At 42.6% G+C, this 11,228-nt stretch overlaps 2 protein-coding genes across 3 annotated transcripts; both read right to left on the bottom strand.

The window, feature by feature from the left end:
* Positions 1 to 3,628: 3,628 nt before the first annotated feature.
* LOC106866244 lies at positions 3,629 to 5,784 on the bottom strand. Of its 2 annotated transcripts, none has more exons than XM_024459211.1 (2): positions 5,661 to 5,784; positions 3,629 to 5,558 (listed from the first exon to the last, which is right to left on the bottom strand). In XM_024459211.1, exon 2 carries the CDS (start codon positions 5,444 to 5,446, stop codon positions 4,703 to 4,705), a length of 744 nt encoding a protein of 247 aa, XP_024314979.1. In that variant the 5' UTR covers positions 5,447 to 5,558; positions 5,661 to 5,784; the 3' UTR covers positions 3,629 to 4,702. The 2 variants fall into 2 exon arrangements, with proteins under 2 accessions (XP_024314979.1, XP_024314978.1); XM_024459210.1 differs by having other exon boundaries at positions 5,638 to 5,782.
* A 47-nt stretch (positions 5,785 to 5,831) lies between these two features.
* Positions 5,832 to 9,526, bottom strand: LOC100832438. The gene is made up of 6 exons (XM_003566447.4): positions 8,854 to 9,526; positions 8,632 to 8,745; positions 7,958 to 8,038; positions 6,685 to 6,857; positions 6,511 to 6,607; positions 5,832 to 6,256 (listed from the first exon to the last, which is right to left on the bottom strand). The coding sequence occupies exons 1-6, from the start codon at positions 9,166 to 9,168 to the stop codon at positions 6,143 to 6,145; spliced, it is 894 nt and encodes a 297-aa protein (XP_003566495.1). The 5' UTR covers positions 9,169 to 9,526; the 3' UTR covers positions 5,832 to 6,142.
* Positions 9,527 to 11,228: the final 1,702 nt, after the last annotated feature.

The raw sequence follows: 11,228 nt of genomic DNA, 5'->3' as shown, positions 1-11,228 counted from the left end.
TCATGATTGTAGAGAAATAAAAATGCAATACAGAAGACCAAGCCTGGACACTTGTGAGTCACCCACCATAATAGTTCAGAGGACTTTTACCATACGTACCTTCTAATCGGTGTGACCGTCTATTACAATATTGTTCTCTCATGAATTTCGTTTTGGAATTTGTGTAGTCAACTTCTAATTTTCACCGTTGACACACAAAATTGTTTGGGTTTATCACATCAAAATGATGCTAGTACATCCACACCATCATCTCCTTTCATAGTATTTTATTTTTATTCAATTTTTAGTAACATATTATCGAAGGTAGTGGTCAAATGTGTGCTTCGGATACCACGCCAATCGATGTCCAAGACGACAAATAAAATTTATTGCGTGCGCTGGGGGAGGGGGGGGGGGGTTGTCGTGCTTCGGAGACACTATTGTAGAACAGCTCAATGCAAAACAGGTCATCAAAACTATGTTCTAATATCTACTGATTAATTACAGCACGAAATCTCGGATCTTTTTTTCACCAAGCAAATTTGGCTTTAGAACTTATCTCAACAAAATACATCTGAGCAGAGGAACTTAAATTGACATTACAAGCAGGAAAAAACTGGTGAAATCGAAATTTACCGATGGTTCTTCCAAGTTGTTGTCTATAACTCTCAAGCTTTGTATCTTTATGTTTTTCCATGCCTTAGAGAGAAAAAAAACTAAGAGTTCGACAAGGTAGTGGTCAAATGTGTGCTTCGGAGAGCACGCCAATCAATGTCCAAGACGACAAATAAAATTTATCGTGCTGCTTCGGAGGCACTACTGTAGAACAGCTCAGTGGAAAACAGGTCATCAAAATTACGTTCTGATATCTAGTGATTAATTCCAGCACGAAATCTCGGATCTTTTTCTGACCAAGCAAATTTGGCTTTAGAACTTATCTCAACAAAATACATCTGAGCAGAGGAACTTAAATTGACATGACAAGCAAGAAAAAACTGGTGAAATCAAAATTTACCGATGGTTCTTCCAAGTTGTTATCTATAACTCTCAATCTTTGTGTCTTTATGTTTTTACATGCCTTAGAGAGAAAAACAACTAAGAGTTTGACAAGGTAGTGGTCAAATGTGTGCTTCGGAGACCATGCCATTTCGCTTGGGGGGGTGGGGGGGGGGGGGTTGTCGTGCTTTGGAGACACTACTGTAGAACAACTCAGTGCAAAACAGGTCATCAAAACTACGTTCTGATATCTACTGATTAATTCCAGCACGAAATCTCGAATCTTTTTTTGACCAAGCAAATTTGGCTTTAGAACTTATCTCAACAAAATACATCTGAGCAGGGGAACTTAAATTGACATGACAAGCAGAAAAAAACTGGTGAAATCAAAATTTACCGATGGTTCTTCCAAGTTGTTGTCTATAACTCTCAAGCTTTGTATCTTTATGTTTTTCCATGCCTTAGAGAGAAAAAAACTAAGAGTTCAACAAGGTAGTGGTCAAATGTGTGCTTCGGAGAGCACGCCAATCAATGTCCAAGACGACAAATAAAATTTATTGCATGTTGCTTCGGAGACACTACTGTAGAACAGCTCAGGGCAAAACAGGTCATCAAAATTACGTTCTGATATCTAGTGATTAATTCCAGCACGAAATCTCGGATCTTTTTTTGACCAAGCAAATTTGGCTTTAGAACTTATCTCAACAAAATACATCTGAGCAGAGGAACTTAAATTGACATGACAAGCAAGAAAAAACTGGTGAAATCGAAATTTACCGATGGTTCTTCCAGGTTGTTGTCTATAACTCTCAAGCTTTGTATCTTTATGTTTTTCCATGCCTTAAAGAGAAAAAAAAAACTAACAACAAATCTGGACATTGATGGACTAATAAGCTCAAATGTTTAGAATAGCCACACGGCGGACAGTGGACTCTCATTTAACCCCAAATTTGCAGAATAAATGGGAAGAGTGGAAAATGTTGGACAAATGGGGGTATTTGTCTGTCCTCATTGGATTATACTCTTTGTCCATGGACCCCTAAATGGACAAAAGCGTACAATTGGGAAGAATTTGGGCAAGAATGTAGGGTTTGGAGATGAGGAAGAAGGCTTGGGAAGAAGAAGAATATGATAAGTATAATTTAATCCGTATCATCGATAACCCTCTTGACAACACATGCAAGTGGTGATATCCCTGTACCTAACAAATTGGCAGCATCGAAGTGCTCTTTTTTTTTTGCTTGGCTCATCATCCAAATCTGGTTCGGACGGCGGATAGGCTTCAAAGATCGATGTGGTTGGCCAAACTATGGTCTTTGCTAGTTTGCAACTTGGAGCCTGAGACGACGACACACCTGATCTTTGGATGCCACTACTCGTGACGTATTTGGACGTCCATCGCATCTTGGCTTGGTCTCCATAACTCCCTCCCATCATCATGGGTTGACGCCTCTTCGGTCAAAGTTTGGTGGGCAGGCGCCTGGAGGAAGACCTTTGCCTCATTGATTATGCTTGTCCTTTGGGAGTTACGGAATGAAAGAAACACACACGTCTTTCGCAACACGTCAAGAATGCCGAGTTCTTTAGTTGCTAAGATTAAGCAGGAGGCATGCCTTTGGGCAACAGCGGGGGCTAAGCACCTTGAGTTAATCATCCCAAGCGACTAATGAGTACTACCTCCGTTCCATAATTCTTGTCGAAATATTACATGTATCTAGACGTTTTTTAGAAATAGATACATCTATTTTTGGGCAAATTTGAGGCAAGAATTATGGAAGGGAGGGATTAGCTTTTTTTTTCTCATTTCTTAGTAGTTGTTTGTTTTTGTTGTGGGCGGGTCTCCATTGGCCACTATACTTGTTGACATCCTCTATTCTTCTGATTTAGTGAAATGAGGCAAACGGTTTGCCTTTTTCGTCTTTTTAAAACCTTGGTCGCACATATACAGGTTCACCAGCCAACAGGCCCACGGCCCATAGACCTGCGACAACGGCTAACTGGTAGAGCAACTCCATATATACAAGTGTTACAATGAGTTGAAGGTTTGAGGACCCAATCAATGGTCTCATAGAACATTTCTGATTTCCTTCCTTCGATCCGCACTGTCGTCTGCGAGATGAGCAGACATGTGTGCGCGAGGTTTTTGCGATTTTCGCTTGGTTGTAACTTGTAAGCAATGGGAGGATCTGATCTAATCCGACGGTTGCGATATTTAGCAAGGCAGATGGGCAGGATTGGGTGCAAATTAACCACATACTTATCACCACCAACTAGAATTTATAAGATGGTAAAGATAAAGATATGGTAAATAAGATCAGGCAGATGCTCGCTGCTTACACATGATGATTTTAAACGGCATTCGAAAACCAAAATCGTCTCCCTTGTTTTGAGTACAGTGTACTAGTTGTACACGAAGGTACGGATCCAACAGAGAGGCGCATTATTTAGCCGAATTTGCATGCAGCTGGAAGCATCTGCCATCTATGGATATCTCCCTTCCACGCATGTTAACTCAAGTACTGGCAATGTATAAAATCCTTGCCTTTTTCCCTGAAAAAGAACTCACTTTTCGAAAAAATCTGGAGGATTTAAACTGCAGCCTGCAAAATTCCAATGGAAAATGGTAGAGACATGCAAATCAACAGGATCTACATTTAGAAGTGAAACTGATCTTTTTTTTATCTCCAGGGGAGTCTCCCCAGCTTAAATATATTCCCAGGAAGATGCTCGAGGGACAATAAAACTTGCCGGAGCAAGGAAAACTGAAAACAGAAAAACCCAATACACGGTCACAACACAATGCAAAGGAAAAACTCGTAAACATAGGCTAATCTGCCTCAAGGAGTCTCGGTGTGCCGCACAAGTTGTGTATAATCAATAAAGTACGCTCCACGCACGCATGTACTCTCCGTTTACACTCTTCCTATACAAGCAAAGGAGGGGGTTGTCGATGACTGCACGGGCGACAGAAGACAGCACAAAAGAAACTCTAAAACACTTGTGCTGTCACAAACTTACAAAATCCATGCACATTTGAGCAGCTCATTTGTCGAGGTGGGTGGTGTATTGCCTGTTCATTTCCGTACTTAGCACTTTGTTCTTCTTGCGCTCAGCCCTTCTTCTCTGCAGGTCTTCAAGTTTTTTCCTCTCCAGCTCCTCTCTTTGGAGTATGAGTTCCTTGCTCTCCAGATCATCTTGTTTCTCATCCATGATATTTTTGTCTTGCTCCTCTTGTTCGTAAAGATGATAAAGCTTCCTCACCAGATTCTCCACAGCGAAGGTAATGTCGATAAAATTAAGACCATGTGCGGCATACAGTGGCTCCTCTATAAACTTGGAAGAGACATAAAAAGACTTTCCGGTGAAGCTCAAGGCGACAGTACCAGCCCATTGCATCACAAAGAGAATATCATGAAGCTTAACACCAAGTCCTCTCAGATTGGACAGAATGGCAAGCCCATCGCCGGCAGGCAACCTCTTGATAACAGCAACCTCCTTGATTGATGCAGGCATACACAAGCCCTCTCCGCCGCGATCCGTCCGCCCTCTGTATGACAAGTCCAAATGATAGGAGAGGGCACCAGGCTGCCCGTCCTCCCCTGCCTGCTCAAGATGAACACCGTCTGTACTGATCGCCAGGCGAGCCACGCGCACGGCTATATTATACCCTGGTCGCTCAGGGGGGAATCGGGCGTGCTTCTTCTGCCACCACGATACTTGCGCTTTCTTAGCGGAATACTTCATCTTGAAGAGATAAAAGGCGACGTTCTTGTGATGTTCTCTGCTCTTCCCATTCATACATACAAGGGGGGCGCTGCCACTCCTGCAGCTCGCGGTCCCCTTTTCGGCAGTCGAAAGAAGCCAGTAGCTGCTCGAGTAGGCGAGCATAAACCTCTTTCTCAGATTTTAGCCCAGTGCGGAAGGCGAGGGAGAGGGCCTCATCGGCCTTCAGACCACTCCGGACAGCGAGGAAGAGGATCGTGTCCGTCTCGGCGGCATTGAGACCGCTCCGCCCGGCGAGGTAGAAGATCTGTTCTACCTCCTCGAACCTGAGCCCTCTCCCGACAGCGAGGTATATGATCTCTTCTATATCTTCGACCCTGAGCCCTGCCCCGACGGCCAAGTAGATCTTCTCTATTTCTTCGACCCGGAGTTCTCTCCCGACGGCGGCCTCCCCGCCTTCGGCCTCGATACTGCTCTGGACGGCGAGGGCAGAGAACTCCTCGGCCAGCGGCACCGTCTGGACGCTCATGGCGGCGGGAATCGACTTGCTCCTCGCTTCGCAGGCTCCAATGGATCGCGACGATCCTTGGCCGCCGAGGCAAGGTCGGGAGATTAGGGTTTGGTCCCCAAAGTGATTCCCCTTGCTTTTTCTCTTTCGAACGATGGGATTGAGACTCTGTTTCTCCGGCAGTCCGGCTTCCCTTATTATTTTATCGGGCAGAGCTCCTGCTTCTGTTATGGGCTCCATGGGCCGCGTTTCCCTTCTGGAAGCCCAAACAAACGAAGCCTAGTGTACTAGTAGTACCCAAAGGTCCGTCCTACACTCGTGTTCCCTCAAAACAAAATCCATCGAATTTTCCCTGAAAAACAAATGTCTGTCGTTATACCAAAAGGGAGCGATTCTCGTTTTAGAGAAAAGGAACGGTTCTTATGGAATACCTGTCTCTTTCGTAAATACGTACTTGTATTACAAATTTAAATTTACTGAGCTCTCCACTTTTCCACGTATGTTGGATAGAACTCAAGTACTGGCAATGTATAAAATCCTTGCCTTTTTTCACTGAAAAAAAAGAAATCCTTTTTCGAACATATCTGGAGGATTTAAACTGAGCCTGCGAAATTCCAATGGGAACTGATAACGAGACATGCAAATCAACAGGGTCCCTATCGTTATACAAGCTGTACATGTAAAAGTGGAACTGATACATTAAGCCACAAAATCCATGCACATTTCCATATATTTCACTAAACCGTGTATGATCTTGCACCCAAAATCCTTCACCATTTTGCAGTTAGCTGGACAAGATCTTGCAAACTGGTGTATCATCAGGCTGGACAAAGTAACGCACGTGCTCTAACTAGTACACCAACAACATTACTCTTGTTTGTGCAGTTTCATACTGGCAATGGGCATTCTTCAAACTAGTGTGATACTCGATAGCGTTCAGAGAGGAACGTGGTTGTCGTCCCCAAGGATCGACAGAGAGAATGGTGCGATAGCAACGTTGAATGTTGAGGACCCAGCCTTGTCGATGTACTTCATCTCAAAATCACCTTCCTGCAATTCAGAACAGAGTTCAGGTTAAGTTTCACTTTGCAGATATGCAAGACGCCAGCATCCCAAATGTGACAAACAGATCAAAACAACAGAGTCCTCATAAAATTCTAGTCTTGGGTAGAGAAATTAGAATCATAAGAATCTCTTGCACAGACAGCGTTTTGATCTTTTTACCCTCTGCAGCGTCTTCCTTTACAGATGCGAAGGCATAGGCTGTGAATAGCTGTAACGAAAAAGGGTGTGTGTCATATTACCATTCTCCCATTTGGAGTGTTCAATGGGCATGCCGATGAGTACTCAAAACCAGTCTTTGGGAATATGACAGGTTGCTCTCCCACTACGCCCACACCCCTGACATAAATGGAGCAAGTCCTATTAGTATTCACTTATCACAATTACAGTAAGGTGACTGTACGACAAAGACTAACCAAATATTCTCTGTCCTTCCATTTGCATCAGTGACGATCCAGTGTCGCCTGAGAAGCTGAACAGCACGCTGAGAATTATTTGTAATCCTGATTCTATAGGCAAAAAAGAACTTTCCCTTCAATGGCTGGCTCCGGCTTTCAATATAGACACTCCTGACTTGAACTCTTACCCCCTAAAATTAACATCGCAACTATATCATAAGAACAAGTTGAACTTGATCAACAGGTATGACGTAAACAAATACTCCCAACTATGAGAGGATGTTTCATAGAAGGAATGTTGCTAAGATTATTCCCGGTCAGGGCTTAATCAGAGTGTTTTGACAACCACCTGAAACGTTAGTTAGGAATAGAAGAATACTCATGTAACTACAGTCTGATGGTTTGTGATATTAAGATTCCCTTCGAAATAGTTGGCTATCTCAGATTACCCTTCTGCTGAAATTTTCTCCAAATTTATTATCATCCGAAATCTACCAATCTTTCCTCGTGGACTTCAAGGGTGTGACCCTTTTTCTTCAAGCCAAACACATTAATGTGCATTCTAGACTGTTAAGTAGACCGGCAACCGTATGATTCCCATTAAAATTATTTTCTTGAAACCAAACAAATCCTGAAATAGGATTTAACCCTTTCTTTTAACAGCAAAATGTCCACGTTTTGCAATATAGGCATCTCAAGATCATCATGTGAAATAGTATTGCAAAACCAGATTAATGCATGTCGGAAGTTCCAGCCACAAAGATGCAAGGTGCAGTCGAAGATGACCAGATGAACTAAATAGCAACCACAAAAAAATGGATATTTAAGTCTTTGATTTTTATACATGCAGGCTTGAACCACCAGAGTAAACAATGGAAGAACAGGCACCGAGAAGGATGAGGTTTGTTCAGAGACAAAATTGAGTGTCAAAACATGTGAAGAGACAAGTGGTGCCCAAATGCATGCAGTTTTGACCAAGTCAGGTAGAAACAATTTCATAAAGGCCACGACCCAAGCAGTCTTACTTTTCTTTCCATGTTAACGTAGCACTTTTCTTTGTACTTAGCCAGAATTTCCTGGCAAATTCTTGCTGACATAGAAATCTGGGGATTTTTCAACACTCAGATGATAACCATAGAAAATGAAAGTAAATGCTAAATCTGAAGTTCAAGCAGTCAGATAATCTAGGAAATTCATTACTTCACAAATTGAAAGGGAGACGCCAGGCACTCAGAGTTGTTTTTCCTATAAAAGATGCTGAGTTATAACATCGGTAGAACATTGAAAATACCACAGTTGTAGCATCACTGGAACATTTGAGGAGGGAGTGTGGAGCCAAAATCATCAACTCATCTCTGTACTTGGCAGCATCCTGGAAATCATGGGTGCAAATAACATTCATAAAAATGGTTGAACGTTAAGAGATGAACAAAATGTTTGCTTGAATAGTTGAATGTTGACCAACGAGACAAAATATCTATGCAGATACTTTGAACTAACTATAAAAGTATATAGCAGTGAAGTGGCAAATATTGAGAAAGTATTGATCCAATTCAAAGTTCAAACCATGAGACTGGAAAGGCTATTTCCAACCATGAGGGTGGAATAGATGAGCACATGCTTATTTAAATGACTGCCTTAAGGCTTCCTCTCAATTGTATTAGGGGCATCAAACATGAGGCAGAAAATATATCAGACATGCAACTAAATTGCTGAAATTGTGGTCAGAAGTTCAGCACAGGAACACATCAATGATCATCATAAGCTGCTGTCAACATTGAAGACAGAAGCTGCGTAGCAACAGTACTCTTCCATAATGAGACGGGATGGCAAGACTTGCTGTAAAATCCATTTGACCAATTCCTAATTGGGGAATTCTAAAGTTCTAGTGTGAACATGCAACAAGTAGAAACTTAAAGTACTCCATAGCAAAATTGGCAGGAAGAATAGAGATGGATGAGTTACCGCAAACCTCTCCTCCTCGACTGCCTTCTTCAGCGAGCGGCGGAGGCGGAGGACGGGCTCCTCCTCCTCGAACGACCTCAGCGAGTCCCTCAGCCTCGCTGCCTCCTTATAATCCTACAACAAACTCAAGCTTGCAGTCAACGAGCAGCCCCAATTTTGGATGGATTGGTTGAAACTTTTGCCTACTGCGAACTGTATTGGCTTGGCTCCCACCTACTGTACCTCGAGTTGGGCGGCCACGGCGAGCTGCTGCTTGAGCATGGCGTATTTCTGACTCCTCAGCAAGAAGGCCGCCGCCGCCTTGTCGCCCTCCTCCCTCCGCGCGGCGGCCTCCTCCGTCTCCTCGTCCTTACCCGGCGAGTTGGAGCTCGAGTTGGCATCCGACGATGGCGGCGACGACGACGCGGCCGCCACGACCGCCCTCCGGGCGGCGGACGAGCTCCTCCGTGGCCACCTCGCGGTCGCTGGCCGCCGCCGCATCCCCACGGCCGTCCGCACCGGCACCGGCGCCGGCGAGCTCACGCCCACAGACTGCATCCTCTCCCGCCCACGCGAGAAACCAAATCGAATTGGCTCTTCGAACCAAAACGGAAATTTGAGCTCGGCGGCCAGGCGAATAGATAAAACGATAGATCGCCGCGATTTCTTGTGGGGGCGAGCGGCTTTTTCCTCCGTGGGGGCTGGGCTAAAATTAGCCGCTGTTCTCAGCCCCCATTTCTGTGGCTCCGTTCAATCGCCAACGCAAGAAAACCCCAGCCCCGATATCTTGAGGCTAATTCCTGCAGATTAGCGAGTCGCACATCGTCGCTGGAATCTATCTGGGGAGGAAAGATCTCTCCCGTCTTGCGGTGCGGGCAGCCACGCTGCAGGGATCCGTCGCCGTCCGTCACTCCCGTCGCGTCGTTGCGAATATTACTTCGCCGGCGTTAAAAATAAGAAAGAAACAAGCAAAAACAAGTTAGCCACACAAATTAAATTTTTTTCGAAACTCTTTCGAAAATGACAAGGTTCACGTAAAGTACAAAGCATACCATGCTTAGCAAGGGGAATTTCTTTTACCAAAATGTCAACAAAAATCATGTACACTCGTCCTTATCTCCTTTAGATGCGTGTAAATTTACATTCAAAAAGGATAAATTATGTGACGGATGCTATGGAAGAAAATTTAGTGACTAAATAAATTATTTACTATTTTATAGTCAGCTAATTTTCAATTTGTTAACACTCTGTTTTTTTGACAAATCTAAAAAATCCTAAATGTTTGCAATGTTTATATGTGGAAAACAAAATATATTTTCTCTTGTTGTCATATAGTCGGTCCTAATTGTAATACAGAAGTATACATTTTTATAATTTTTTGGTAATATTAATTTTATTTTGAATGATACTAAAAATGCAAACACAAAACCTAATCTGGGGAATCCAAAAAAATACAAGGATAAATTGATCCTTTTAACTCCCATCGAACATCTTTATGCCCCATTGTTAGTAGAACTCCTTGTTACCAAATTGATTCTTAACTACACCTCTATACAATGTTCTATTGGAGTTGATCCAGCAGAAAATCCACTCGGAAGTAAAATTCATAGACTTCATCTCCCTTCGTGGGAGGATTTTTTTTCTTTGGTTCCCTTAATCTTCAAATTTGTCCTTGCATTTTTTGAGGGAGGGAGTACTTACCAACTGAACAAATACCTTTAGGATAATCAGCACTACATCAAGAACTTTATCAGTTAAAATACATTATACACTAGCCTTTAGCAACACTACTCGTAACTTTGATAATTTAGAGAGAGAAAATAACATTATTGTCTAGTTTCAATTTCAACACTTCTAAAAGAAAGAAATCGTGTCATCTACATGCCGATCAACATAAATGTCATAGATAGACATAGAAGGCCCTATAGGAAGGATTCAACAATTGAGTGATCTGGTTATGCTTGTGTTGAAACATCGAGTCAAATATCGGTCTTATATATACTCTATATTGATCGATATGTGTGAAAAATAACAATTTACGATACAATATACTACTCTTTCCTTTTAAGTTTCTAAGTCATGCACACATAACCAGATTCTTGATTTGACCAACCAAACACGTGTTGTATGCTACACAAAACATATCATTGGAAAGTATGGCATACGAAGTTTCTAGTGATATACTTTTTATGGCACAGAGCTTATATTTTGTTGTTTAAATCAATGGCTTGGGCATATGTGCCTTATAAACCAGAACGAAGAGAGTATATCAATATCCGTAGTCTAGGATTATAGATACATGGGGTATCTCGGTCATATCGGTCTATATCCAGAACCCTGCAATATATTGCTACGTGGTTATCCACTTGTCCTAGAGAAAACTTGCATATTTTCCTATTAGTCACTTAATACACCACAAAGACTAATACTAGAATATTTGTGGTGCCGGTACCAAAGCAAAAAATGCTCTTGAAAGCACACGTCTTTCATTTGGTTTTAAGCAATAAAATTATGGAGAAGAAAAACATGTGATGCCGGTAATGAATTCATTCATCGCTTCGGTACTACTCGCTTGATACTACTTCATCCGACACATCTATCTTATCATTGAACCTACG

This window comes from Brachypodium distachyon, chromosome 2 (assembly GCF_000005505.3).
Source record: "Brachypodium distachyon strain Bd21 chromosome 2, Brachypodium_distachyon_v3.0, whole genome shotgun sequence".
NCBI classification, from domain to species: Eukaryota; Viridiplantae; Streptophyta; class Magnoliopsida; order Poales; family Poaceae; genus Brachypodium; species Brachypodium distachyon.
Note: the sequence above shows the minus strand (reverse complement) of the source record. Positions and strands in the feature narration are given on the sequence as shown.

Excerpts from the sequence above, each read along its gene's own strand:
- LOC100832438 (XM_003566447.4), bottom strand. The coding sequence starts at position 9,168 with ATGCAGTCTGTGGGCGTGAGCTCGCCGGCGCCGGTGCCGGTGCGGACG. Across the intron at positions 8,039-8,631 it reads TCGAGGAGGAGAGGTTTGCG|GATGCTGCCAAGTACAGAGA; the intron begins GTAACTCATCCA and ends CATGATTTCCAG. Across the intron at positions 6,858-7,957 it reads CCAGTGATGCTACAACTGTG|GGGGTAAGAGTTCAAGTCAG; the intron begins GTATTTTCAATG and ends TGTTAATTTTAG.
- LOC106866244 (XM_024459211.1), bottom strand. The coding sequence starts at position 5,446 with ATGGAGCCCATAACAGAAGCAGGAGCTCTGCCCGATAAAATAATAAGG.